This window comes from Gekko japonicus, unplaced genomic scaffold (genome assembly GCF_001447785.1).
Source record: "Gekko japonicus isolate JY-2015 unplaced genomic scaffold, Gekko_japonicus_V1.1 scaffold100, whole genome shotgun sequence".
Lineage (NCBI taxonomy): Eukaryota > Metazoa > Chordata > Lepidosauria > Squamata > Gekkonidae > Gekko > Gekko japonicus.
Window position 1 is genome coordinate 578,237 of NW_015167060.1, and position 27,645 is coordinate 605,881.

At 46.8% G+C, this 27,645-nt stretch overlaps 1 protein-coding gene across 1 annotated transcript in view; it reads right to left on the bottom strand.

Moving 5' to 3' along the window:
• Positions 1–27,645, bottom strand: part of PDLIM7 (PDZ and LIM domain 7) — a 52,245-nt gene that overhangs the window by 2,451 nt on the left and 22,149 nt on the right. The window contains exons 3-13 of the mRNA XM_015412538.1: positions 20,976–21,127; positions 19,149–19,179; positions 15,591–15,607; positions 14,444–14,527; positions 13,190–13,344; positions 12,675–12,711; positions 5,910–5,968; positions 5,069–5,309; positions 4,387–4,567; positions 3,133–3,253; positions 1,910–2,025 (exon numbers count right to left, since the gene is read on the bottom strand). Of these exons, the coding sequence (XP_015268024.1) occupies positions 1,910–2,025; positions 3,133–3,253; positions 4,387–4,567; positions 5,069–5,309; positions 5,910–5,968; positions 12,675–12,711; positions 13,190–13,344; positions 14,444–14,527; positions 15,591–15,607; positions 19,149–19,179; positions 20,976–21,127 (1,194 nt within the window). The remainder of the gene's footprint in view (positions 1–1,909; positions 2,026–3,132; positions 3,254–4,386; positions 4,568–5,068; positions 5,310–5,909; positions 5,969–12,674; positions 12,712–13,189; positions 13,345–14,443; positions 14,528–15,590; positions 15,608–19,148; positions 19,180–20,975; positions 21,128–27,645) is intronic.

Genomic DNA, 27,645 nt, shown 5'->3' on the forward strand with positions numbered 1-27,645 from the left:
ACTGCTGTTTTCAGTGGCTTATTCAAAGAAATACAGAGCTGGGAGTCATCGGCATACTGGTAACACCTTTCTCCAAAGCTCCAGACAATTCTATTCAAAGGTCTGACATAGATAAAACAACACTGGCCAGAGAGTCAGCCTTTGTGGAATCTCACAGGGTAACTCCCACAGCACCAACAAGCCATCCTTGACTCCTCTCAGGGTTTACCCATCTAAGAAGGAACTGGAGTAACCAGTGTTCCCTCTAAGCTGAGTTAGTGTGAGTGAGCTCACAGTTCTTTAGTCTCCAGCTCACACATTTTTGTTTTAGCTCAGGAAGGAGGGCTCCAGAGCAAACTAATCGATGCAGTAGCCAAATCACTCGCTCACAACTTTAATGTCAGTAGCTCACAAAGTAGAATTTTTGCTCACAAGACTCCACAGCTTAGAGGAAGCATTGGGAGTAACACAGTACTTTTGAACCCCAGTTTGATCCCAAGATGTCTCGACGAGTTTACCCATCTAAGAAGGAACTGGAGTAGTAACACAATACTTTTCAACCCCAGTTTGATCCCAAGATGTTTCGACAAAAATGAGCAGTTGACCATATCTGCTGCCTTTGATAAGAAATGTCAGCATGGATGTGTTTTCCCTATTCTGCTGTAAACTGAGATTGTTCAACAGAGCTACTAATGCTGCCTGTGTCCAGACCTAAAGTGAAACTGAAATAGGTCAAGGGTGGATGTGTTATCCTAAAACCAGTGGAGCTGTTCCACCACAGACTATGTTGCTTACAAATGGCAAATCTGACACAGGCTGATAACTGGTCATGATTTCTCTGTCAAAAGAGGGTTTCTTTCATTATGGTAAGCCAATTGGCTTTTTTCAAAAGCTTTCTTTCAAAGTCCTTCTCTAAATGAAACCTAAAGTGAAACTGAAATAGGTCAAGGGTAGATGTGTTATCCCAAAACCAGTGGAGCTGTTCCACCACAGTTCTTTCAATTATGTTGCTTACAAATGGCAAATCTGACACAGGCTGATAACTGGTCATGATTTCTCTGTCAAAAGAGGGTTTCTTTCATTATGGTAAGCCAATTGGCTTTTTTCAAAAGCTTTCTTTCAAAGTCCTTCTCTAAATGAAACGTTAATAGTATTAGCCAGAGGACATCTTACTTTACCCCCACAAGATTTAACTGACCAAGTGGGCAAAGGTCCTGGCTATAGGTGGCTGGCTTCCCAATCCCCAGGATTCTGTCAATATCAGTCAGGGAAACAGGACAAAAAACTACTCATATAAATTGGAACAGACAGCGCATCCAACACTTTGCTTCTAGATCAAAACTAAAATTGGAGTCCATGTCTGATCGGATCTGAGAGGGTTTTTTTTTAATCAGCAAAGAGCATGCAAAATCATCATAGCTAATAGCCAAATTACCCTCATTCTGGGGTTTAATTTTAGAAGTCAAATTCTGAATAATCTTAAATAGTCTAGCAGTTCCGCTGACACAATGATAACATGTCCATGCGTGGGGCGGGGGGGAGAGGGGGTGATTTTTTGCCATCATCACTGCCAGCCACCTCATTGGCCTCCAAAGGAGCTCTGTGGTGTATGCTCTCTCAGATTCGGATTGAGTCTTCCACCTACATACACTGCAGCGGGCCTACAAGCTTCTTCATATCCACCATCATCTCCTGCTTTCCTTGAGGGCAGGAGAAGAAACCAGGGAGCAATGCTTATTAATAGCTAGTGCACCATCATCATATGAATTCATGTCTGATAACAAGGTTTATGCTACCACTGCCTACGAATGATCTCTCCCCAGTCATGTTTGCGTGAACTGTGCTTGAATTACAGCAGAGCAAGACTTCTGGCTGAAGTCCACTTGGTCAGGGAGCTGGGGAGGGGAAGTGAAAAATGTTATGCGCTCACCGCACAGACGAAGCAAGTGTCATGCCAGCTGAATCCCAGTGCCTCTAGAAAGCGGTCACCGGCATCTATCTTGAAGTCACAGCCGCGGCATTTGGTTCCAAACATCTTCTCATAATCTTGGTAGGAGGAAGAGGGAACAAGGAGACTGATTTTGCTTGGGCAATGATATTCAAATCTGAAGGTCAAGTGATGAAGGATCCTGCTTCTATGGGCATAAGTCTCCCCTGGGTTTAAAGGACAGGCTGGCTTGACTGCTGAGCTATACCCAAAAGAGGAAAACTAAGTAAATGAAACACTTAAAAATTAATTCATAAAAGGGGTTGTCTGAACACTGACCTAGACCTTGATTGCCGTTGTCTATACAGGTTTACTTCTGTCTTACTCAGTGTAACAGCCTTTTCTATCTGATCCATGGCTACTTGAGCTCTAACTCCCCCACTGCCTTTACAGCTCCGCTTGGGCCCCACTGTCTGTTCTCTTTATTCTTAGACCTAAAGAGAGGATGTGCTACTGCTGGGTTGGAAGGCTACGTGAGGAAATGGCAGACAACCCTTATTGTCAACCAAGGATGCATACTGCTGCTAAGAATCATGCATACCCTGCCATTTACAATGAAAGGCAACCGTTCATTCATCTAGGAAAATCCCAGTTCTTTTCATCATATCAGATAATGTGGGCCCAGGGAAGGAGGTGACTTCATTTTTGTGAAGTCTTTCTCCCCCTATAAAGCTCCCAATGGAACATTCCAGGAAAGGGCAGTGTTTGCCAGCCAGCATGAAGGAAGAGAACAACATTTCCCAGCATGCTATGTGACGCAGGTACTAGCCGGTCATCTCCATAGCAACTGAGCAGAACTGGCACTGCCCAGCAACCATCACTAAGGGGCAATTAGACCTGGGTCACATGACAACACCATTAAGGTTTTGTTCCCTGAACTCTCCCTGCTGCCCATGACAGCAAAGTCGAGCTGGGGCTCCTTTCTATAACGTACAAAGAACAGCAGCTGTTCCCTTTGCTCTCTTCCACACCAGAAAAGGATGTTTTGGGATTACGGTATCCAGCACCATCCTAGCGGAAGATTCAGATATTCAGTATTCACTCAATTTTGTAAGGCTGAAAGAAAAATTCAAGGGATACATCCCTTGGGTTTTCTTTCCTCCTGGAAAGTTCCCAGTAGAGTCCCCAGTACCTTAGAGTTACTACATAACCATATTCCTCTGTACCTCTCTCGCAGTACGGCTGCCCTTCTTCCATGTAGAAGGCTCGATTGCGGATAGGTGTTTTGCAGGCAGCACAAACAAAACACTGAACGTGCCAGGTCATCTTCAGCGCATGCATAATTTCCTGGATCAATACAGAAACAGAAGTCACTCCACTGTAAGGCTGAACTTTCCAGCCACTACTAGAGGATGCTAAGGACGTGGAGGTCCATAAATATTAAGGGTTCAAAGTTCTGTACGTACACTATCCCAGCAATCCAAACAGCCCTGTAGAATGGGCCGTTATCCTTGCTTTACTAAATTAGGGGAGGATAATGAGATAGAACACACAGAACAGAAGAAAAGATTGGATTTATACCCCGCCCTTCACTTGGAGTCTCAGAGTGCCTTACAATCTCCTTTCCCCACAACAGGCACCCTGTGAGGTAGGTGGCGCTGAGAGAGCTCAGACAGAACAGCTCTTGAGAGAACTGCTCTGAGAGAACTGTGACTGACCCAAGGTCACCCAGCTGGCTGCATGTGGAGGAGTGGGGAATCAAACCCAGTTCTCCCAGGTTAGAGTCTGCTGCTCTTAACCACTAAACCAAACTGGCTCTAAAGCCTCCAATGTCCCTTTCATATGGGCTCCAACCTGCTTCGGCTTCTGAAGGCAAACAGTTTTGGTGTTGTTGTTTAAAAAAAAAAAAGATTTCACACACCTTAAGGACAAAATGCAACTTAAAAAACATTGGAGGAAACTGGTTTTTGAAAACCTAGATTAAAGATTCATTAACTGTGGGAGGACAGTATTTCATCCTTAGGATGCGTGAAACTTAAAAACAAACAAACCCACTTGCCTTCAGAAGCCAAAGTGGGTAAAACAGCCTGAATGAAAGGAGCCCCGCAGTAAGCTCATGGCAGAAACAACACTGAACTAGCCTGGAAGCCCACATCAGCCAGTCCATAGCCAGAAAGCTCCAGCTCACAGCTCATGCTGCTTGTTACTGTGCTATGTCAGCTTCCTGGGGCAAGCCACATCGACATGATTTTAGGTGCCTAACAGAATTACAAGGCACAGGTTTGTACTGTATAATCTTGTCATTGCCATGAGTATCAATCCTTGATGAGCTAGAAAAGCTCAGCGTGGTGTTCAGGCTGCCACAGAGGGGAGAAGCCTAAACAGCAATAACCAGTTCATTCCCAGCTAGGGAAGGCCTGCCACATGCTTGACTGTGTGGCCTACTTCTCTGAAGGAGACCTGTTGTCGCTTAAACTCACTCCTGTGATCTTCTTCTTGCACTTGGCACAGTTCGGGGCATAGCGCATGTCGTAACACTTGGGGCAGAAGATGGAGCCTTTCTCTTCAAAAAAGCCACCCTCGTCCAGCACCTTCCTGCACTGGGAGCAGGTGAACTCCTCAGGATGGTAGTAGCGTCCCAGTGCCACCAGGTAACGCCCCCTAGTGGAGAGTAAAGAGAAAGGATTCGTTTGGGGCTGGTGATAAAGAAGACAGAGAAACTCTTTTCCCAGAGTCTGGGCAGAATGAGAACCCCAGTCTAGTCCCCATTTGGAAAAGAGAAAAGATTACAGAACTTTCCCCATCTGGGATTGTCAGGGAAGAGATTCACTTACTGCAAACTGATACAAGTTGATTAGGAGTCCCAATAAACAGAGAAAACATTTGAGGCCTGGCCTGGTTCACACAACACTTGACTACTGCCTTGCCTGTGTCAGCCCATTCACACATACCCCGCAAACAGACGTCTTGTAATCCCCTCAAACACAATGCTTTCCAATGGAGTCAATTCACACAGTCCTCTACAAGCAGTCAAGTGATCCGCAATAACCAAGTGAGAAGGATGTTACATGTGAATGAGTTCTGCAGTTCATGACTCCCAGCAGTATGGGACAGGAGAGGAGCAGCAAGCCCCCCCCCCCAAAGCACACCTGACCTCCTCACCTGATGATTTTGTTGCACTGATAGCAGATGGGCGTTTTGCTGGCGCTCTCGGGTGGTTGCTGCGCAGCCTGGACAATGGAGTTGCGGTTCTGCATCGGTGTTGGGGTGGCTGGCTGGCTGTGCTTGCTCAGAACTGTGCTGGTTTTATCTGGGGCATAGCGCTCAGCAAAGGAAGGATCCACAGCCCAGGGTGGGCGACTGGCAGGGCCAGAGACAGGTGCAGGCTTTGGGACAGCAGAGCCTGAAACAGTTACACAAGCCATCTGGTATTTCAAGTTCGTAGCAACATGCTGGCCCTAGTGATCCAGTGGAAACTTGCAGGGGAGGGCAAAGCAATGTTTTTGGTTCTGTACCCAGGATCTGAGCAGTCTTGCTCAGGACAACTGCACACTCAGCTACTCATCAAAAATACTCTGGTTGCCACCTCTCCTGGACAGGGAAGAATTGGCCACTGTTCATTTACATAAACAGGCTGTTTTAAAGAATGAAAAGGTTTTCCAACTGCCCTGTATGGAAGACAAGCTAAAGCTGCAAAAGATTGCTCTAAGAATGAGACAGGTACGACTACCTTGGCTTTAGAGGGGAGTTAGATTCACAGAGGAGAAGTCCATGAATGGCTACCAGCTACGGTGACTGAAGGGAGTCTCCATATTCAGAGGCAACTGGTTGGTCCTTGTGTGAAGCAGGGCGTTGGACTAGATGGATCCCTTGTTCAATGCAGCAGGGATCTTCTTATGTGCATGCCCTGAGGGTTTCCCTAGCCAACCCCTGGCTCAGGGTCCCTACTACAAGCTCCTTGTAGTGTTCTTCCCCCTCCCCAACACAGTTCCTCTCAGCTTACCATATCCAGGTTCCACTTTCAAGGCTGGCGCAGAAGACAGATCCGGTATGGAGACCTGGCTAAAAAATAACCAATTAGTTCCAAAAACCTGTGCCCCTTCACCCGAGCAGAGACTGGCACCTTGTGCAGACAGAGAAGATACCAGACCTCAAAATGGCCCAAAGGAGAAATGAAGCCAGGACAGTCAGAATAGGGGATTATTGCAGTAGATGGACAGCAAAAATATTGCCCACTGTGCAGCAGTGACCCCTATTGGCTGGTTTGGTTATCCAGGGAGATCAGTGTTAGAATCAGGGCCCTTACACCTTCCCATTCACATACCGAGGAAAGCATTCACTTTCCTTTCTCCCTTCCCTGACTGGGAAGGGCCAAGTGTGACAAAGTCTAAAGGAAAGAATCCTCTCCCCCTTTCCCCAGCAGTGAAGACCCACCTCCCACACATTCCTTGGCTCAGCTTGTTCACCCCAAAAGAAAGGAGAGGACAGTGAGCTTTGCACAGGAACACTAAAGCCCTGCACTTAATCCCTCTTGTACAGCCAGAATCTGAGCCAGGAAAACGTGAAAACAAGGACAGGCTTAGTTGGGGGTAGGAAAGGCTGTTGTGGTTAAATGACGATGGCTAAACAAGCTGAAACAGAATCCCAGCAAAATAGAGGTGATGCTGGTCAAAATGGCTGACATCTTGGAGATCATTACGCTCCCCCCCCCATTTGATAGGGTTCAGCTGACCCTGTCTCAGTAGTGAGGCTAGGAGTTATACTGGACCCAGCATTATTGCAGGATAATTAACCGAGCTGTAGGGGGGGGGGGGGATGCTGCCCTTTGTCTTTACTTGGTTCAGGGGATGGCTCTCTAACTTGGACCCAGCCATTCTGGCCACAGGATCCATATCACAGTAATCTCAAAGCTAGATTATTGTAGTGCATCCAACATGTGAATGCCCTTGAAGGTAACTCGGAAACGCTGGCTGGTACAAAATGCTGCAGCTCATTTACTATCAAGAGGCAGGCAGAGTATGCGTATTACCCTTATCCTGCAGTCACTCCGCTAGTTACCAGTCCGTTTCTGGGGTCAGTTCAAGCGGCTGGTTATTATTTACAAAGTCTTTTCCTGACCCTGGACCCACCTCTCTTGATGTGCTCCACTAAGACAGTTTCACTTATCTGAGCAAAGCCTTCTGAAGGTGACACCCTGCAAAGGGATCAGCAGTGGCCCATAGTGAGCAGTCTCTGCTGTTAAGTCCCACCTGGTGGGCTGTCAGGAAGGCTTCCACGCTTCTATCATTCCACACAGTGAGTAAAACAGAACTGTTCAGGAGGGCATCCCTGGCGGAATAAGCTCCCGGAGGAGATCAGGGCCCTGCGGGACCTTTTCCAGTTCCGCAGGGCCTGTAAAACCGAGTTCTTCCGCCTGGCTTTTGGGAGCCGCTGCCACCACCAATGAAGAACACTGGATGGTTGAATGGGAGAGGGCCCTGGATTCTGGAAACTACCATCAACAGCCTAAAGAACAAGTACTGCAGGGACAACCAAAACGAAGACCGTGAGCTGATGGTGAGCTAAGAACTGTGAATGAGGGCTGCTACCGTTTATGGATAACGATTACTAGCACCTTATCATGGTTTTGGAATTGTTTTAATCATAACTTATGCTTTTAATGTAATTATCTGTTTTTGTAAGCCACCCTGAGCAGGCTTTGGCTGGGAGGGCGGGGTAAAAGTTCAAATAAATAAATAAATAAACTGTAGTTCAGTGTGTATGGAAAAAAGCTAGGTCATTTTTTTTAAAAAAACTGCAATGCGTATTGTACATACGCTGATGACACCCAGCTTTATCTGTTGATGGGAAGCCAGCTGGACACTGCCCCAGCAAATCTGGCTAAGGGGCTGGAGGCTGTGGTGGGATGGCTGAAGCAGAGCTGGCTGAGACTGAATCCTTCTAAGATGGAGGTTCTGTGGCTGGGTCTGGGAGATTCAGGTGTGGGGTATCAACTCCCAGCCCTTGATGGAGGGCCGCTCAGGCTGGTCCCCATCATCAGGAGTCTGGGTGTGATTCTGGAAGTCTCCTTAACGATGGAGGCCCAGGTCACAAATGTTGCCAGATTGGCATTCATTCATCTGTGCCAGACTAGGCAACTAGCCCTGTACCTGTCTTGCCCTGACCTAGCCACTGTAATCCATGCAATGGTCACTTCCAGATTGGATCACTGTGACTCACTCTACGTGGGCCTACCCTTGAGGCTCACCTGGAAACTCCAACTGGTACAAAATGCAGCAGCACGGGTGCTTCTGGGGACACCATGCACAGCACATACTTATCCAGTGCTGCGTGAGCTACACTTGCTTCCTGTGGAGTACTGGATCAGATTCAAGGCTATAGTGTTGACCTTTAAGGCCTTTAACGGCCAGGGACCTACATACTTTTGGGACCACCTCTCCTGGTATACCCCCAGAAGGGCACTATGCTTGGGAGATCAAAACTTATTGGTGGTCCCTGGCCTGAGAGACATCCAGCTGTCCTTGACCAGAGCCAGGGCTTTTTCTGTCCTGGCTCCAACTTGGTGGAACTCTCTGCCGACTAACATCTGCGCCCTGCAGGACATACTACAATTCCATAGAGCATGAAAGACAGAGATGTTCCACCAAGCTTTTGGTTGAGGACTGTGGCGGTCCCATCTTGGCACTCCCATCTTCCTCTCCCTTGCCCCTCCCCTCATGAGACAGCAGTGCTGTTAAGATCTTAGCGCCATCTATAGCTAATTAGATCTACTGTTTTAGTCTGATCTGTTTTACTGTTCTAACCTGAACTATCTTAGTTTGACAATAAAATGTTTTATGTGACTTTTATTTGATTGTTTACACCACCCTGAACTCGGTCCCACTGGGAGGGCGGTTAATAAATTCAATTAATAAAAAAATAAATATTTTACTGGTTTTTATTACATGGTGTGCAAAGTTTGTTAGCAACCAACAGGAAAGATGGACTACAAAAGATTAAATACATTTTGTTCCTTGCATATACAGCAGGAGTCCCCAACATGGTGCCCTGGGTCACCATGGGGCTAACACCTTTCCTGGTGCCCACTAAGTGTTCGTAGAAAGTGGATGGGGCTAGCCAGGTGCCGCTTTTGCCCAGCAAGGCTTCTGATTGGCTATTTTTAAAACAGATTTTTTTTAAAAAAAAATGTTGATTAGGCAGCACAGCACAGGAAACTTCATTGTGTGGCTGAATGCAAGTTTCATTGTGTGACATCTGTTTTGTGGCTGGCTCTGCCTTCTGCAGCAGCCATTTTGTGGCAGGCATTGTGTACCTGCGCCTACCATGCCGCGTCAGAATTCTAAAGGTGCCCGCAGGCTCAAAAAGGTCGGGGCCACCTGTTCTGCAGTAACCCACTGTTGGTGGCTGCCTTCCTAGCCCTACTGGGATAGTTCCTATAGGTCACATGTTACAGCAGGTGTCACTGGAACAAGCAAGGGCACTGAGATAACAATAGCAGCATGAAGGGTTATCACCATCTCCAAGGTCTTTTGGAACCTTCTCATTTGCTGTCTGCCAGATAGTAGTTCAGGCCTGCATGAGACACTTAGTATTCTGGCAGGTGCCATGGAAGATAAGCAAGGAATGAGACACTTCAAGCTGAAGGAACCATCCTTAACCAGGCACTTGAGGTCAAGTAGTTACTTACATTGCTTGTCCACACATCTGTTCTGTACTGAGACACAGCACAGTACTAGCTGTCCACAGCCGCTTACAACGAAGCAGCTTTGTGCTCATCTCTGGCATAAACTCACACAAGATGGGGTGTTTGTTTTTTTAATCCATGCTGCCAGAAGCACTCAGATCCCATCATTTACTCTGATGAAACAAGTACACAGCCGTACAGCTGTCTGAGCCTACAACTCTTTCACTCTACCAGGTCCTTCCCACAAAGCATCCCTCTCAGAGGCCTATCCAATCCTTTGACAAACTGCAGTCTAAAAACCTTCAGAAGATTTACCTCATGTTTAACCCAAGGCTCAGCCTAAAAATGTATTCTTCTCCTTGGCCTTTCTTCCAAAGGCAATACAGATATTGTCTCTTGACAATATCCTCCTATCTACACAATAAAAAGTCCCAGGGTGGCTCACAATGCAGCTGTTGGAAATGGTACCTCAGCCAGGCCACATGGAGGTTAATCCTCAAAAGGTGTCTTCTTCAGTGCAACTAGGCAAATGCCTTTTTCCATGTACCTGAGGCTCCCTGGCCTCCCATTTTTTTTCATTTGGTAGGAAAAGCTGAAATGTAACATTAGGAGAATCACACAGGGCTGTTCATGAAAAATGCTCTATTTGGAACGTGCCCCACTTAGTATCCCAAACACATACCTACACACAAAAGTCTCTCCTTGCATACAGAAAGCTACAATGTCAGGCCTGAACATTCTTTCCTACCATATTAATTTTTGACCAGCATGGAGAATTTTTGCTGTTGTATGGGAATAGTTAAACATGCTTCTCCCCACCTGCAGTCAGAAATAGTGCAGCTCAACAACAGCTATACCAACATGGTTCTCTCAGATAGGATGAAAAGAATATTATACATAGAGGTCATGAGGCAGACGGTTTGTTGTAGACCTCACGAAGCTTGCACTGTGCATGTCTCTCACCCCCAAACATTTTCCCCCCCACGATACAACGAAACCAACAGAGAAGAGTTTAGCAAAACTCAAACTGAGGGCATAGAGGGGAAAGGCTGAAGGCTCACACTGCACCATCCATATCCTTAACCAGCACCACACACTGTGGGCTTGGCGTGAGAATTTCAGGATTCTCTGGGAATTAAGGTATTGAGAAAAGGGAAGAGGATCAAGTGCTAGACTGTAAATAGGCTTCTACTCCCAAAAGAAAACCAGGATGCCACAAAACACATAGAAGTATAAGTGGATGAGATAACAGGCTTTGGTCAGCTGTCTCAGACCAAAGAGGTAAGAATTCTGCCACTGCCTCCCCTGCCCAGTCCAGACTCCAGCTTCTCCTCCTCCACCCACTCTGCAGAATTTGCCAGAAGGAAGACATGAGCCAGTTACGAGAATAAGAACGTTTATTTTACTACAAAATAGTAAGGTATTTATCCAATCTCCCCCCAAACTGCACATTAGGTCTTAGGCAGCTGGGGGTGGGTGGATTACAACACTGTACAGATAGCAGCTGAATGTTATGTTATGCTGATAGTCAAAACATTGATATCATTCTTTCTAGGGAAAGGGGCAATGTGAGTTTCCAGCCCCAGGGCCGCAGGGCATACCAGGCACAGAAATGGGCACCCACAGATAGAAGATGACGACTCATTTCTCCAGAATCTTCCCTAACCTCAACACAAACATCCTGTCAGCAAGCATCACCCAAGTGAGGGAAGCCTTTTGCAAACCTGAGGCAGACTGCAGTCACCCAAATGTAAGGATGAAAAATCCCTAATGCTCAACATGGAGAGAGTTATGCTCTTCTCAAGAGGAGGATGGATAGCTCTGTCATTTAGGGGAAACACCCTCCCCTTGTCTCAAGGCAGGGGGACAGTGGCAAACACCTCCCAGCCACTGAAATCAAGACAAGAGTGCACAAGGCTTGAACAGGTAGAAAGGAAGTCAGGACAAAAATGTCATTTGCACTGAGCAGTTGCTTACACAGAGGAGGACAAGACTGGCAGGAGAGTAATTTTGTTTGTTTCATCTCATTTACCCGCCGTTGAGAAACAGGCAAGGGGGGAAATGAATAAACAACCATGCTGAGGAGTTCTACCAAACAAACATGGGGGCTGGAGAAGTCTCCCCTGAGTCCACAAGGATAAATAATATGGCCGCTCATGAAAGGAGGCCGCCCCAAGGGTGAGGCCATCCTGTACAGGCAGCTTCCGCCAATCATACACGCAAGTGAGCTTCAGTGGCGGGGGGGGGGGCAAAGAGCTCTACAGCCGCTTCAGAGCCATCTTTCTTTATTCAGAACAGGGGGAACAACTTCCTAGTGCCAGAGCATCTTTAGAGTTGGGGGAAGCCAGCGCTCCTGCCCAGGGGGCTAAGTCTGGAGCTTGCAACTTATTCTGCACACGCAACTCAAGGTGTTGTTACACGAAGCAGAGAGTTACAGGCCTTCCAGCAGGAGCCTCCTGCCTAGATCGGGTTTCTTCTCATCCTCCAGCACAGGTCAAACACTACATTTCAGGAGCTGTCGTGGATTCCTATAGTTTTTAAGTTTCATTCAGCCTTTAGAAGGAGACAGACAGAAGTGTGCCCTCCCCACAACATATGCACGCAACAGAGAGAGGCAGAGTTGGAAGAGGAAGACAGGATCCTATCCTGCTTAGGAGAGCACATTCAGAGAGGTAGCTGATCGCTGGTGGTGCCAGTCCCGCAGGCGAGTGTAACGGGGGCTCTGAAGCTCCGAGACAAACTTTTCTCTGGAAAAACGAGAGGAGGAGGGCAGGAAGGACAGACAAGTGAAAGGAGAAAAAAATAGAGTCAGAAACAGAAATGCAACGTTTACACTTTCAAGCTCCTGGAACAGTCACACATGAGAAATCCAGACACACCAGGAGGAATGTTTCCACCCCCTCTCCGTAGGAAGCGCTGAGTGGTGCAATTATCCTGGCAAGGCCTTCCACAACCGCTGAGAAGCAGGGCTGCCAACTGAGCAACTGCCTTTACTTCCCTATCTAGCACTTCAAGGGAGCGAAAGCTACCATACGCCAGGGCAAAAACCCCACACTCTCCTAGCCCTGCACAGGCACGGCTTACCTGGCTTTCCTAATATGCTCATCATCCGGGTCTTGCACTGGCAACAGCAAAAGGAAAGGAGAAAGAGAATATCATGGGTCTGAACCAGCCAGGCTGTTTTAAGGTTTCTTAACAGAGGAACAGAAAGCAAAACCCAAGGCAGAAGGACAGCACATTCCCTAGAGGGCACAGGACCTGGACATGTGCAATGTCTACAGGGAGGCAGACCAAGGTGCCTGCAGAACTGTGTGCGCGTGCATGCAGAATCTGAATGAGGCCAAGTGTCCTGGGGGGAGAGCACTCCTGACTCTGGCGGCAGGGCAATCCTCCTGCAGAGTCCTCACAAGCTGGCTGCTGCTGATTAGGCTCCAGAGTGCTCACGGAAGAGGAGACGCTCTGGCCCAGCCTCCCAGGGCCCACAGCAACATCCCCCCCCCCAATGCCGATGGGTGTAGAACATTTGCTTCAGCAACAGACGGGGGGGGGGATGAGAGAGGAGTGCGCTCAAAGTGGTCCCCATGGAAGGGGGAACTTACTGAACTCTGTGCCTGTGAGATGGGCCAGAATGCGGAAAGAACGGGACTGGGTGGTGCCAGTCCGCGGTCGCCAGTCTTCTGTGTCCTCAATAAGTCTCTTTTTGCTGGAGTCATTGGGGAGGAAGGCCGGCAGGCTCATCAGCCGGAGAGAGTGCCTACAAACACAGACGAGGGCACTCAGCCAGGGCTGCACTAGAATGGGCAGCTGCCAGGCATACACTCACACACTGCACCAAGCAAGGAGCCCAAGACGTGAACGCCCGCAAGCTAGCCACAACCGGGATACAGCCATGGTTTCACAACTCTGAAGGTGAAAACAAATCACCGCAATCAAGTAAACTGCCCTACAGTAGCAGTGAAAGAATCTCTGAAGTCCATCCACATTGCTCTCTTGTCTAGGGTGATTAATTGTACTAAGCCAAAAACACTGCTTAAAAGGGTACCTGCTCTGCAAATGAGAGAGAATCCATACCCACTCCAAACTAGAGTCTCAAGGAAATTTCCTGAGCCTTGAACATAAAGAGGGTCTTCCTTATAACTCTAGAGCACTGGTCTGATATGTATGGAAGATCCCATGTTCAGTTTCTGGCTTTTTAAGTAAGACTGAGAAAGAACAATGCCAGACCTTGGACTGCTTCTGTCACAGGAAGAGTACATGAATGCTCACTGCCTCTGGACATGGAGGTTCTATTGAGCTACCATGGATAACAGCAACTCTTAGACCTAACCAGTGTTCCCTCTAAACTTAGTGTGAGCTAGCTCACGGTTCTTTAGCCTCCGGCTCACACATTTTTTCTCTTGGCTCAAGAAAGATGGCTCCAGAGCACACTAATTTATGGCAGCAGCCAAACTGCTCGCTCGCAACTTTAATGCCAGTAGCTCACAAAGTAGAATTTTTGCTCACAAGACTCCACAGCTTAGAGGGAGCATTGGACCTAACTTAAAACGGACAATACCAGAACTAGATATGCCAATGTTCTGATATAACTGTAGCATCATATCCTTTAATCTTTAACACACACTCCCACATACAGTACTGTGACATGGTATCTGCTTCAAATGAAGGGGTTGGGACATCTAACCTACAAGTCTGAATTCCACCTGTGGTTGTGGAAAGGACTGCTCCTCTTCACTTTCATGGCTGCACAGCAACCTCATAGAAGGGGATGCACACTCAGAGGGAAAAAAACACAGCATGCAAGAAACACAACAGAATGTCTCAAGATGCAGCTACTGCCCGCTCCACAATCTTACTTGTCCTCCAGGTAGTAGTCACCATAATCAGGCGCCGGATTGGTTTGGGGTGGAGCTTTCACCTCAGGGGGCTCAGCATTAACTCTGAGGCCAAGAGTATCAAGAGAAAGGGTCAGGTAAGAAACACCACCCCCACCACAGGAAAGCAGAATAAAGAGTCACACCTCTGCCCGGTGTGGCCCCAACTGTTTGACTGTGCAGTAAAGACGACAAGACACAATGCCAGCTCAGCACCTCTCCCTCCCTCTTATCTGGTCAGGCAATCAGATGCACTCTCTGGAGTGAATCATGACCCCCACCCCCTCATGTGGAAGTACCAGAAGAAGAGTTTTTAGAAAACAAAGTGTAGCCTCTAACTTCAGGGCAGCAACTATGATTCACTTGGCTCCCTTCTCCCCCAAACAGGCCTCATTACTTCAGATGCTCAGATGAATTCCTGCATAACCTAGCCAAGAAGGCTCAACCTTTGCCCTAAGCAGGGGTGTAACCAGGATTTTTTAAGTCAGGGGGAATTTTTAAAAAGTCAGGGGTCATGGGGCAGGTGGGGAGGGAGGCACGCGGCCACTGCTGTGGCGGCTTTCGCTGCACTGTGATTCACAATGCAGATGAAAACCAGGAGATGGGGTGCTGGATTGACCACCCTGCCGCCACCACTTTACTACTTTCCTGTGCCCTGCAGGACTCCAGCAGGCAGGCTCGGCTCCAGTAGGCGGGCTCAGTGAGGGCAATAATGTCGCCTAGCCATTAACTGCAGCATGAAAAAAAGGGGGGCTGGATCAGGAGTCGTGGGACCTTGGTGGTAAGTCAGGGGGCCGGGCCCCGAGATGTCCAATTTAGCTACAGGCCTGGCCCGAAGGGAGACCAGACAACCACCTTCATCTCCATCCTGGGCCTTGAAGTTGTCCAGCCTCTCCTTTCTCCCAAGCACCAGGCCAAATACACACTCCAAGCCACATTTATTTTAGGACTACCCCCTACCCAACCACACTTCCCTTTGATATGTTAAGACGGGGAGTACAACATTAGTGAAACCAGAAATGTGACAGGGAATTAGTAATAACAGAAAACTAGGCTTAGGTCACACAAACTTAACAAAGGTATGGGAGATGTGGAAGAACAGAACAGAACAGGCAAAAAGCTTACTAACTTTTCAGGGTTCTGCACCTGCAAGAAAGAGAGAAAGGGAAGAAAAGACAGACAGGAAAGAGAAGGACATTTTAGAGCCAGTAGACAACGAAAAAACGTTTCTGTATCCTGTTGGGGAACAAAAATCCTGGCACAACTAAATTCCCTACTATGTCATCCATGCTTCCAAACCAGTACCAAGTTTAGGAAACTATTTTAAAAACTGATTTTCTGGACACGCATAGTAAAGCTTCAGTGAACCTCTCCATCAGGAAAGGACTTGATACCTCCCCCCCCCCCAAAAGCAAGAACCAGCTTAACTGTTCCATGCACGCATGCGCACACACACATATACAGAGCTATTCTGCTGAGAAGAAGCTCCTAGAAGCCTCACTTTTGCTAGGAGTTCTGCAAATACAGAAAAATATGCTCAGACAGGGCTCTCCCTTCTCCTGCTTCACCATAACACATAGTTCCAATTTCTAAAGGGACAATGTTGTGTACTAAGCGGTACAGAAGAACAATGCCCCATCATCTCTCCTGCCAACATGCACATTACATCCACTATGTTGGCTCCATCTACATTGGGAGGCTCAGTTGGGAGTCTCAGTGTATACTGTGGGGTTAAGAGCTGCATTGAAGCATATCTAGTGCACATGTAAGCTTGAAAAAGCTGCCAGGGCACCCTCAGGGCACCCAGCTAAAAATAGTTGTCTAAAAAAAGCAGCAGCATATTCAGCAACATCCCAAGCCTAGAGAGGCAGGCAACGACATAGCTGTAGTCAGACACGAGAAGCGCATATTGTCAGAAGCAGCTGGTCGGGGCTGCAAATTACATGCATCTCTTTTTGCAGCTCCTCTTTGGTTCACAAACATCTGTGGAACAAAATTAGAACAGCCTCGCTCCGTTTCAATGCACCCAGAATGCATCCCAGTTGCATTCGGCGAAGAGTCACCAACAGTGCATATTAATGCAACATGCTGCATGTGCAGCATGACCCTGTGTATGGAAACCAATGAGACTGCATTGTTTGCCCCACTCCACACACACTGATGGTCCCATTCTGCACAATTTTGCACAGAAATAAGTCTGCAGCTTCCAGAGATTGCCCATCGAAACCTTTCCCAGGAGGGCTCCTCTGTTTACATGCCTGCAAGTGGCAGGTAATTCAAGGAGACAGCATTGGAGGTTATCATCAAATCACCACTCAGGCAATGAAGCTCTGTGAACCAATGGCCTTTCAGCCTAACCTACTACGTATGGTGGTTGCGATGGGGGAAAGTGGGATAATTCTATACAGGTATGCTAACCTAAGCTTCTGAGATGAAGGGTGGAATATAAATGCAACAAATGACTAAAAGGAATAGTCTGCTTTGTGCACAATGGTGTTGGGAGCAGGGACCCAACAACAAGTCTACAGAGGTTTTAGAACACTTTTGGAATAGACTACCTTACCGGAAAGCAAAGTGAAGGATGTGTGTGTGTGCGTGAGTGCATGCGTGCGTGCAGAATTTCACAGGTGGATTCATAAAGAATCACATGCATGCTTTCCAAGTAAGTCAACCATATATGACCTGCAAGCAACGCACACGTTGTAGACTACTTGCCAAGATACTATCACTTAGCAGTTTCTTTGTGTTAGCATGCAAAGTAGTACATGTTAAGACTGCTGGTACTTAGCACCATGCTCTTGACTGTTGCCTAGGATTTTGTACAGAAGAGGCAAAGGGAAACTACAAGTGGGGGGGGGGCAACTTGATGGAAGACTAGCTACTAAAAGTCTTGATTTCAATCAAACACTTTAGAGTTCACTGAAAATTCTACAGCAGGACAGTTGAATCAAGTCACTGCAATGTTAGCTCCAGCCACCAGAGGTCACTGCAACATCAGCTGTTTAAGATCTACATCAGATTCAGAGGGGGATGCCACCAAAACCCACCCACTGCCCACCCTTAAAATCACGCATGCAGAGTATGGGCAGACAGGACGGTGTGTAGACAGGACAGTGCACCAGAGCTCTACAGTGATGTCACTCTACCCCACCCGCATCCCACCACAAAAGCCATTAACCAGGGTGCACAGCAACATACCCATTGTGCTGTGTGGTGCAGATGGACGCTGGGGGAGTGTATAGCACAGGTTTCGTCACCAGCCCAGGCAGGGAGTTTGGAACGGAAGTGGCCCCAAAAGGCCGGGCTGTTTTGTTGAGGGCAGTGCTGGGAGCAAAGTTATATTTCAGGGGCTCTGAGGAAGGGAGTGAATCCTGAGCAGAAGACAAAACACACACAACACCCAAGCTGATGCGGTAGGCTGCATGCTAGAGCACCCAATTGCCAGGCAGTGCCAGAGGCTGCAGAGCCTAAGATGGAAGCCAGGCTGCGTTCAGGCCACAGGAGTATCTGACTAGGTTCAGGGTAATCACTTCAGCCATCAACACTGTGGGCTGGCTGCAGTCAAAACAAGTACCCCAGTGTCACATATGCGCTCAAGGAGTGTGTGATCAACACAAAACAGGAATCCCCCCCCATTCAGCACCACCCCCATTGACAACCACAGCAGAAGCAAAAACTCTAGACGGGGGGGGGGGGGGGGGAACTAGGCAGTTTTCCTGAGCACATGTCGTGACATGAAATAGCAATAAAACCATGCATATCAATTTCTCCACCTGCTACTCTTTGCCCAGCTAGTTCCTTTCCCTCCACTGACCACACTGAAAACTTAGCAGGGACACTTCCAATTAGAGAGTAAAATGGTAATGCTAAGAGACAGCCCTGCAACGATCTTGGACAACCAGTTTTCTGTGCACATCCTGACCACCTGGGGGTTTTTCTACTGTCCTAAATCCATGGTAAGCATTTAAAATGGATTCTTAGGCAAGAAGGTGGATCAGCTGCTCCAACTCAGTTAAGGCTGGCAGCTCCAGCCTTGCCTCTGACACACACCTATTCCAGGTCCCGGAAGGAGAGGCTAATGGCAAGAAAAATTTAGGAGGCTTGGGACAGCACAGCATCAATGCCTCCTTTGGCTTCATAAGCAGAGATGCGGGTAAGAGGCTCCCAGGAAGAAGGCTCACTCAAAGGGAGAGATGTCACCAAAATGAGGTGGGAGAGGTAAGGTAGTAATGGGTACCTGGAAAACGCATTGTTCAAGAAACTGAAGAGCATTTCAGTCTTCCATCTCCATTCTCTGAAGGACTATTTAATGGAGTTGGAATTTCTGCCTTAAGCTGAGAAGTGGAGTCCCTGCATCTTCTGAACCAAAGACAGACATGTTCACTGAGAGGTTCTCCCCCCCCCCCCCGACTACGCAGCTTATAACTGGTATTAAATATTCCCTCCTAACACAAGTTGAGTTTTTTTAATCACCTGTTTTTAACATTAAGCTCTCTCTCCAGCTAGTACAATATCTTTGTTCCACTTAAACCTAGCTCGGGGGACCCCCCCCCCCAACAAAGTAGGACAGTCCAGCAAGGTACCTTCCATTTGCCCCACAGCTCTCCTGTACAGGCAGCCCGACTACCATTCTTTTAGGTTGGCAAGAACTCCCCCCCCCAAAAAAAAGAAGCAATGAAGCACGTACCTTCTGAGGTTTGACTAGGAGGTTTTGGACTCTGCAAGAGAAAAAGAAAAACTGCTGTGAGCAAGGAGGACAGGAATTGCCCTGGGACAGAATTACAGACAGCGGAACTCTTCCTTTCACAGTTCTTTACTGGGGACAGGCAACTCTCATACAGGAGCAGGGCAACAGTGGCCTGGTCCCTTCCATGCCTGGAGACACCAGAAGGGTAGCAGAAGAAGCAATGTGATGCGTTCGCATTAATTCACACAAAAGCTTCGCCATGTAGTTTCAGTGACTGAATTTGTCCTAGCCAACCCACCAAGAAACTCTTACATTGTAGAATGAAAACCCAAGGCCTTCTCATGCTAACTTCTTCCCTAGACACTGTTATTCACTTCATGTCATTTTGGAGTAGATCATCAGTCCCCAGGTTTCGGCATATTTCTCCCCACAACCCAGTCAGCAACAGTGACTCTGTAGGCCTGTCTGTGAAAGGTAGACTAGAAGGTAACAAAAGAAACATGAAATCAGTCTGAATCAGACAAGGCAAGGTTCACTGTGCTTTCTGGAGAAGTCTCAGGATCTTGCCTGTATCCTGGTGGCCTGCTCTTCCCTTCACTGTGACAAGGGAGTATGATTCACCCTACATGGCCTTGCAGTGAAGACAGGAAGCCTGATTTAAATGGCAAGGGAGAAAAACTCTGTAACTTTGCACAGGCCCAGACCCTCAGTTTAAGTGAAATACTAGCTGTGCCAAGCAGCTGTGCATAATTTGTTAGCATGCCAGCAGGACGCCTGCCCAAGTTATGGATCTTTTTAAGGTTACCTAAGAACTTGGACCAGCTTTGCACACACGGAAGCCTAGTTTAAATGAGACACTAAGTCCATGCAGAGTCACACAGGTATATTCTGCATCATCAGCATCATGCTTAAATTAGGCCTAAAAACGGATACAGAAGTGTTTTATTTGCAGTGTAGTGCTTTGGCTGGGAGATGTCTGGGAAATCAGCTGCATTCCTATGTGTTGAGAGGTGCAAAAATTCCAGCCTAAGCAACCTCATTTTCAGTTTATCAGAGTGTTTTGATCCCATGTCAATTTTCTCCTCTGAGGAGTCCAAACACCTCCTAGAAGACTATACTATATCAGAGCAGTTTCTCTTTGCTCACATAACTCAAACTTGAACCCTTGCTGTAACTGGACATTTAACTTGCACTCTCTTTGCTTGGCCTTCACTCACATGCATTTATGACATGTGAGTGAAGGCCAATATGGGATAACCTGGCAATATGGGAGTATCATTTAGCCTATTGAGGACTGGGGGAAAGATAATGAATTGGTTAGCATGTTAGCCTTTTTATTTTCACATGAGCCCAATTTGGTCTCTACTTCAGTTCTGCCCAATAAATCTTTACCCTAAGAATATTCTACAGTTCTGCCTTGAGGATTCAGAAGCTCTGGTCTAAATCCTGCTAAGCCCCCTAACGTTTTGTTCTATAATTCCTAGACTTTATTCTTAAGGTAGAGTGGTCATGGGTTAAGAGGCACTCTGTTAAAACAAACAAGGATGCTTACATTTTACATTAGTACTAGGTAGTTCTATTCATGACCATCACGGACCCTTTACCTGTCTGGATACAAGCAATTGCCCTTCAACCAGACACAGTTCTGAAAAGTGCTTAAGCCTTTTGATGTACTTGGGTGCCAAAGTCATCCCAAGGACAGTGAGTGTGACAGAAGTATACTGGCTCAGTTAGGTAAGCTCCTAGTTGCATAACACACCTTATATTCATGGTACCCCCCTCAACTAAAAAACGTTCAGCACTTGGGCAGCACCCAGAGCCTCTTACCTGCTCAGGCTGAGGGCAAGCTTATCCCCACAGGCACGGATCTTGTTCTGTGCTTCAATGTGTGTCAAGGTGCTGGTGTTCTCCCCATCGATGCTTAGCACCCAGTCACCTGTTCCCACACCTGCCTGGGCTGCCTTGCCCCCAGGGGTAAGCTGTAAAAGGGAAGGAGAAGAAGAGTTAATGATGTAGGCAGCAAAGAATCCCAATGTTTACCTTGCAGCAAGATCTGGAGTAGGAGCACCTGACCTAGTGCCATCTCCCTTAATCCCCCTGCGGCTGAATACAGTAAAACAAAGCAATCACGAGGGTAGCACTGCAACACCAGTAGTTGGAAGCAGTGTGGTGTAATGATGAGACAGGAATTGGGGAACCCTGGTTCAAGTCCTGCTCAAGTCCATGAAACAGCCTTAGGGCCACCTTTCAGCTTAACTTGTCTCCAAAGGTGGATTGTTTGGGGGGGGGGGGTTGCCATCAAGTCACAGCTGACACGGTGACCCTGTAGAGTTTTCTAGGCAAGAGATGTTCAGAACTGGTTTGCCATTGCCTGCTTCTGCATCATGACCCTGGTATTCCTTGGAGGTCTCCCATCCAAATACTAGTCAGGGCTGACCCTGCTTAGCTTCTAAGATCTGACGAGATCAGGCTGTCCTGGGCTATCTAGGTCAGATCCAAATACCTCTCTGAGCTCCATGATGGATACATTTACTGTGAAACATGCTTTCCCCTGCATAAGGCTTGGCTTCACTCTACCCAGTGCCATTAGAAGAAAATGCTCTGATCCACTACTGCATAAATTGGGACCCAAAGAGGCTCTTCATACTTAGCTGATTGTCAAGGGGGTCATCTGTTAAGCCCGATGTAAAGACAACCCCTTCCATGAGCCCAGTTGTCTTCTTCACGCAACTCTTTACAACTACTCTTAACTCTGGGGATACTCACGTGTAGAAACATCCTGGATTAACATTGTTGTGCAGCATGCAACATACAGCCACCCTTGTTAAAACTGGGATTTCCCAAGCATCACATAACACTCCATGTCCCTTTCCAAAATCCAGATGTTATTATTTGCACTATAGGTTACTTCTACAAGGAGATTTTATCCTGGCTTGGCATCCCAACTGCAGCATTTTTTTTTTTAAGCACCCCAAAAAATGTTGTCTCCTAATTATGCAGGGGGAGGGGGGTGTTTGTTTTCTGCTGCTTTGACGTGATCTTCTCCAAACCTGGTTTGGACAGATCACAGACAAAGTGTCTTTGTACACCAGAAGGACAAGATGGGGCGTATTTTTGAAGGCCCCACCCATATCCACACTGTTTTCCTTTTCTCAGTGCCAACCCCCCCCAGCAAACTACCATTTACCTTCAGTGCCACCAGAACACTTTTTTTAAAATAGGCGACTGATAAATTGATATAATGTCACTGTGTAGCAGCAGTCTACTGCCATGACCTAGTAGCATCTCTGAATCCCCAGCTTTCCTTTTTTTAAAGCCCTCTTCCGCTGTGGACGGGGATCCTGTAACTTGTATAGCTGCACTGAAGTAGGCACAGATTCTGAGCTCTCACCTGTGTAAGGTAAGTTGTACCTGCCGGAAGTCCTCCCATTCAGCTCAGCGGTATAGGAGCAACTCTGTCCCTCCTTTGAATCTGGTCCACTGCAAAAGCAACTGCACACATTTAGTGTGCAATACAAGTAAGGCTCTAGCCAAGCCCAAGGCTCATGGGAGAGTTTAGACTTCCTGATGAATGCAACTACATATAGCTCTGCAGTTGCCAGCTCCTGACCCAAAGTGCACTTTTTGGGCTTTTAAGCAGCAGGTGGCCATTCTGTTCACACCGCTGCAGTGGCCTAGTGCATCTGTTCCTTGCTATTGAGGCAAATAATTAAAAAAACCCACACACAAAAGCTCTCAAAAAAGTTAGGGCTTCATATGCTCATTATTTATATTTGCACCCCTCATATTTAGAACATGTATGGTCATTTGTTGGGCAACCAGTATTAAAAGCCTGACTGAACCAGTTCTGTCCCAGTTCTCAAATCAGATTAACTGCTTCAAATCAGCACTCGACTGAACTTTCTGTCTTAACCCCACTGTGCTCCTTCTCCATCCCACCACATGCTATACAAATTTACTAAGAGCAGTGGCTTCTCTTGCACCAGACTACTCCCCCGTCTTTCCCAAATTGGATCCATGTTATTGTTATGTTGAATTTTCCAATAACCTCTCAAGACTGGAAAACAGAAATATTCTTTAGAAAGAAACAGAACACGGGATATGAAACCTACAGGGCATCTCAGAAAAGTGTACGAGTCTATGAAGAGCAATTCACTTGGAATGATAGCAGACTAAGTACCGAAACCTCATCTGATAGAAGAAGAATTGGCTCTCATACCCCACTTTTTTCTACCCGAAGGAGTCTCAAAGCAGCTTACAATCGGCTTTCCCTTCCTCTCCCAAAAGTGTACGAGTCTATGAAGAGCAATTTCACTTGGAACGATAGCAGACTAAGTACTGAAACCTCGTCTGATAGAAGAAGAGTTGGCTCTCATACCCCACTTTTTTCTTCCCGAAGGAGTCTCAAAGCAGCTTACAATCGCCTTTCCCTTCCTCTCCCCACAACAGACACCCTTGTGAGGTAGGTGGGCCTGAGAGAGTTCTGAGAGAACTGTGACTGACCCAAGGTCACCCATCTGGCTTCATGTGGAGGAGTGGGGAATCAAACCCAGTTCTCCAGATTAGAGTCCACTGCTCTTAACCCCACCACACTGTCTATCCCTATCCCCAGCCTTGGAAGCCTCTACACACACACACACACACCCCAACTGGAAATGCCAGAGATGAGACAGCCATATTTATTTATGAATAAGAAGAGCTAAATTGTTTTCTGGTAGAATTTCTAAAGGCAGAAAGACCACCTGACAAGGAGAAGTCCTGTGATAAAAATGTAACAGGCAAACCTCTTCCAGTCTATCAGGTTAAGAGGAGGCACAGATGCCCCGCCAGGAAAAAAATAAACCTGGAAAATGTAGTTAGAGGTGAGCACTATACTACCAGCCTACAGTACTAATTGGCAAACCATTAGAATGAAACCCCCTGCAGTACACCCTGCAATCTCTGAGCCAGCTCATTTGGCAATGGAACAAGCCATCTCTATAACTTTAGTAACTGATACACAGGACATGTCTATTACACAGGCTCAGCACAGATGCAAATGCTGTCCTAGGTTAACTGACCCAAAATAGACCATGGGATCAGTATAAGATGCAGGATAGCCAGTGCTGTGTAGTGATTAGAGAGATGGGTCAGAACCAGGGAGAGCCAGGTTCAAATTTCCACTCCACCCTAACCCGCACTTTGTTATCTTGGGCAGCTGCTACCTCTCAGCCTAACTTACCATGAAGAATTGTTATGAGGATTAAATGCAGGGAGAGGCTGAGCCACATACACTCCCCTGAGCAACAGAATAAATAATCAGGGTTATGAAAGGGAGTTTGGACACTCACTCAAGCAGTTTCAAACAGAATCAGTAATGGTCAGATATAAACCTACACAGAAAGAAGCAGGGAGGAATTGACACATAGGAAGGGTATGATCCTAAGGCTTGGATCCAGATGCGTGTTTCTAGGGAAAGGAAGGATTTCTGCCTACAGAGGGCAACTTGCCCCACCCCAACCTGCTGCAGTCAAAATGTGGTGCTCTGTGCCACAGTGGGGGGTAGGGGGGGGGAGGTAAGAAAATCACAGTCTTTGGGCATTAATCCTTCCATCCCTGGAAGCACTCAGCTGGATCCAAGTCTAAATCTTAAACCTAATTCCTCATCCCTGAACAGCATTAAATCTGCCCAGGGCCATATTGTTGAAAGGGCCACCAACACGTGATGGTGGAAGCTATAGTTCACACACCATTATATATTAGTCTTTCAGATGCTACAAGGCAATTTGTCTTCTTTGTCCATACAATGCAAAGGAAAGAAGTGTGGGGAACAGTGGTAAATGGCATGACCTGTGGTGTAGGGGGCTACCTTAAGGCTGAAAGTCAGTCCTCATCATTAGTCTCAGTACTGCATTAATGTAAACAGCATTCAGCTACTGAACTTGAAGACTGGTACATGCAGGAACCCCTAAGCAAAGTAACAAATGATGGGCAAATATTGACAGCCTTAATATAGAGACCACAGATAAGACCAAAGTCTTTTTCTTCCTACTTCATACAGCACAGAACAAAGAGTGGGATTGAGTCCAACTATTCATAAATTCAACTGCCGACTAGCTTCATCAGAAATGTCATTAACCTGTATTACTCAAAGATCTACTCAGGAGGCAGAATGCAATTTTACATATTTTAGTAGGCACAATACTATTATTATTATTAAATTAAATTTATTAGGCCGCCCTTCCCTGCAAGCAGGGCTCAGGGCGGCTTACAACAGAAAAATACAATAAATAGTTAATTTAAAACCAACATTAAAATACGTAAAACATACCAACAAATAAAATACACATTCCAAGATGGCGGGAGGAAAAAAATCCAGCTTCCTCAGGCCTCCTCGGGGGAGGGGTTACAGTGCCAAATTTCACACTGTCCTCAACCAAATGCCTGGTGGAACATCTCTGCTTTGCGTGTCCTGCGGAAAGGTAATAATTCCCACAGGGCACGGATATTTTCCGGCAGAGCGTTCCACCAGGCGGGGGCCAGGGCCAAAAAATGATATGTTGGTGAACTTACACAATGCTTAAAAATGTAAACAAGCTGAGTTTGTAGATTGTATGTCTCTTACTGTTTAGTTACAGCTGGGGATGGTCTTTACCATATTCTCAAGGGTCTCTATTTTCTAGATAATGGTACAGGGACTAGAAGTATATCATTATTGTGAACTCTGTAATAAAGGATTAAAATTGTTGTGCAATCCTTCCTGCTACACTGGTCTGTCAAAATCTCAAGGGCCAGATAAAATTGCTTTGGGGCCTGAATTGCTTCAGAGAAGGATTCTGCCGTGCAGGTTAGCCAGTGCCACCCCAAAGTTTCCATTAATTCTTTTCAGCTATATCATCTCTCCCTTCCACTATGATACCACACAGAGGGTTTCTTTGTGTGTGTGTGTGTTTTAAATTTAAGTAAACACAACAGTTTGTTTTGGGGATAGGTAATTCACTCCCAAAGCGGAGACTGCAAGTTTACTGCTTGCCTACCACTTGTATAGAGAGAGGAAGCATTCAGACATCACAACAAACTATTGTTGATAAATCAGCCAGATGGTCCAACAAACTGGAATTTCCAACTAAGGTTTGTTGCTGGTTTGTTAACCACAGCTTGTGCCATTTATGGCTTATTGCAATATCTAAATTCATAAGCCAATTTATTAAGTAATCCTGCCTTTCCTGACACTACCTCGCCAAAGAGACTGAAGTATTAGGAAGCTATCCTATCAGATGGGAGCCTGAAAGGAAGCAAGCAGCAGACAAACTGAGGCTTACACACAAAACAGGTGTTGATACCTAGACCAGGTAAACTAACCAGAATTTGTTGTACAAACTATGGCTTACTGTAATATCCAAATGCAGCTAATATTTCATGAAGAGCTGAACTTTTCAAAATCTCTTCTCAATTGCCTGTCAGAGTATAGCTCAAATATAGTTATGGTTCAAAGAAAAACACAAGAAAGGAAGTCTCATTGAAAGTTTTGTGGCATAACTGCCCATGTCCAGTCAGCATCTTAGTATGCCTTTATAGAAGCTACTTGGCACTGAAATGTCACTGGGCCAGCCAGCTGCTTTCAGTTATACGAAAATACTAGGGAGAAGGAAGAGAAAGCAAAACGTAAGCCAATTCAGATATGCCAAAAAGACAGAAAGCATAATTCACCATCCCATTCTGCCCATCCCATTCCTTTATTTACCACCACCAGCATGCTAAGCAGAAGCAAAACCCCAAAACAGCAAGAGGATACTGACAGTCAACTTCACTTTCCCATTTTCTCTCTCAGTGAAGGGTCAGCAGACAGAAGTTTGCAGAAGAAGCAAGTAGTTTCAGGGAACCCACGGCCCTCCCCACAGAGTCCCTGCAGTGAAACGGGTGGGGGTGGGCGACTGGCTCCAGCATACTCAGAATTTCACCAGACATTACCAGACTGGCCTCTGGAGAAGGGGAGCCTGGAGTGAGTCAACGCCTTTCCCATAACACAATCCATGTGTCATACTCAAGCCTGTCAGAGTTACCAAGCCACAGGAATTTCTACAAGTCTTTATGTCTGTTGGGAAAGGGGATGGGGCAGCAGCCAGTCAGCCCACCTCTCTGCAGGCTCACCTCTCCCAGCCATCTCATTCATCTCCCTCTGTCAGCAGACAGAGACATTAGCTCATCAGCAGCAATGCAATACCTACCCTGGGGGCAGTGAGGCAGTAGCCCAGAGAGTCTTCCTGCTTCACTGACCTCAGAGGTAGAGGAAAATAGGAGGGTTACTGCACCAGTCAGCCAGGTCAGAAGGGTGCTCAGAGCCGGCCAGGACTGAACATTCAGACCTCAAGCACAGGGGCAGCAGAAGGCCAAGTTAAAAAGTCCAACATACAGCAGCCCACATTAGGTCATTGGAATTGAGATGAACCAGGTAGTGTCTTCTCTAACCTATGAGGCAATGTTCCAAAAAACATTCAGAACAAGTAGATTCATGGAG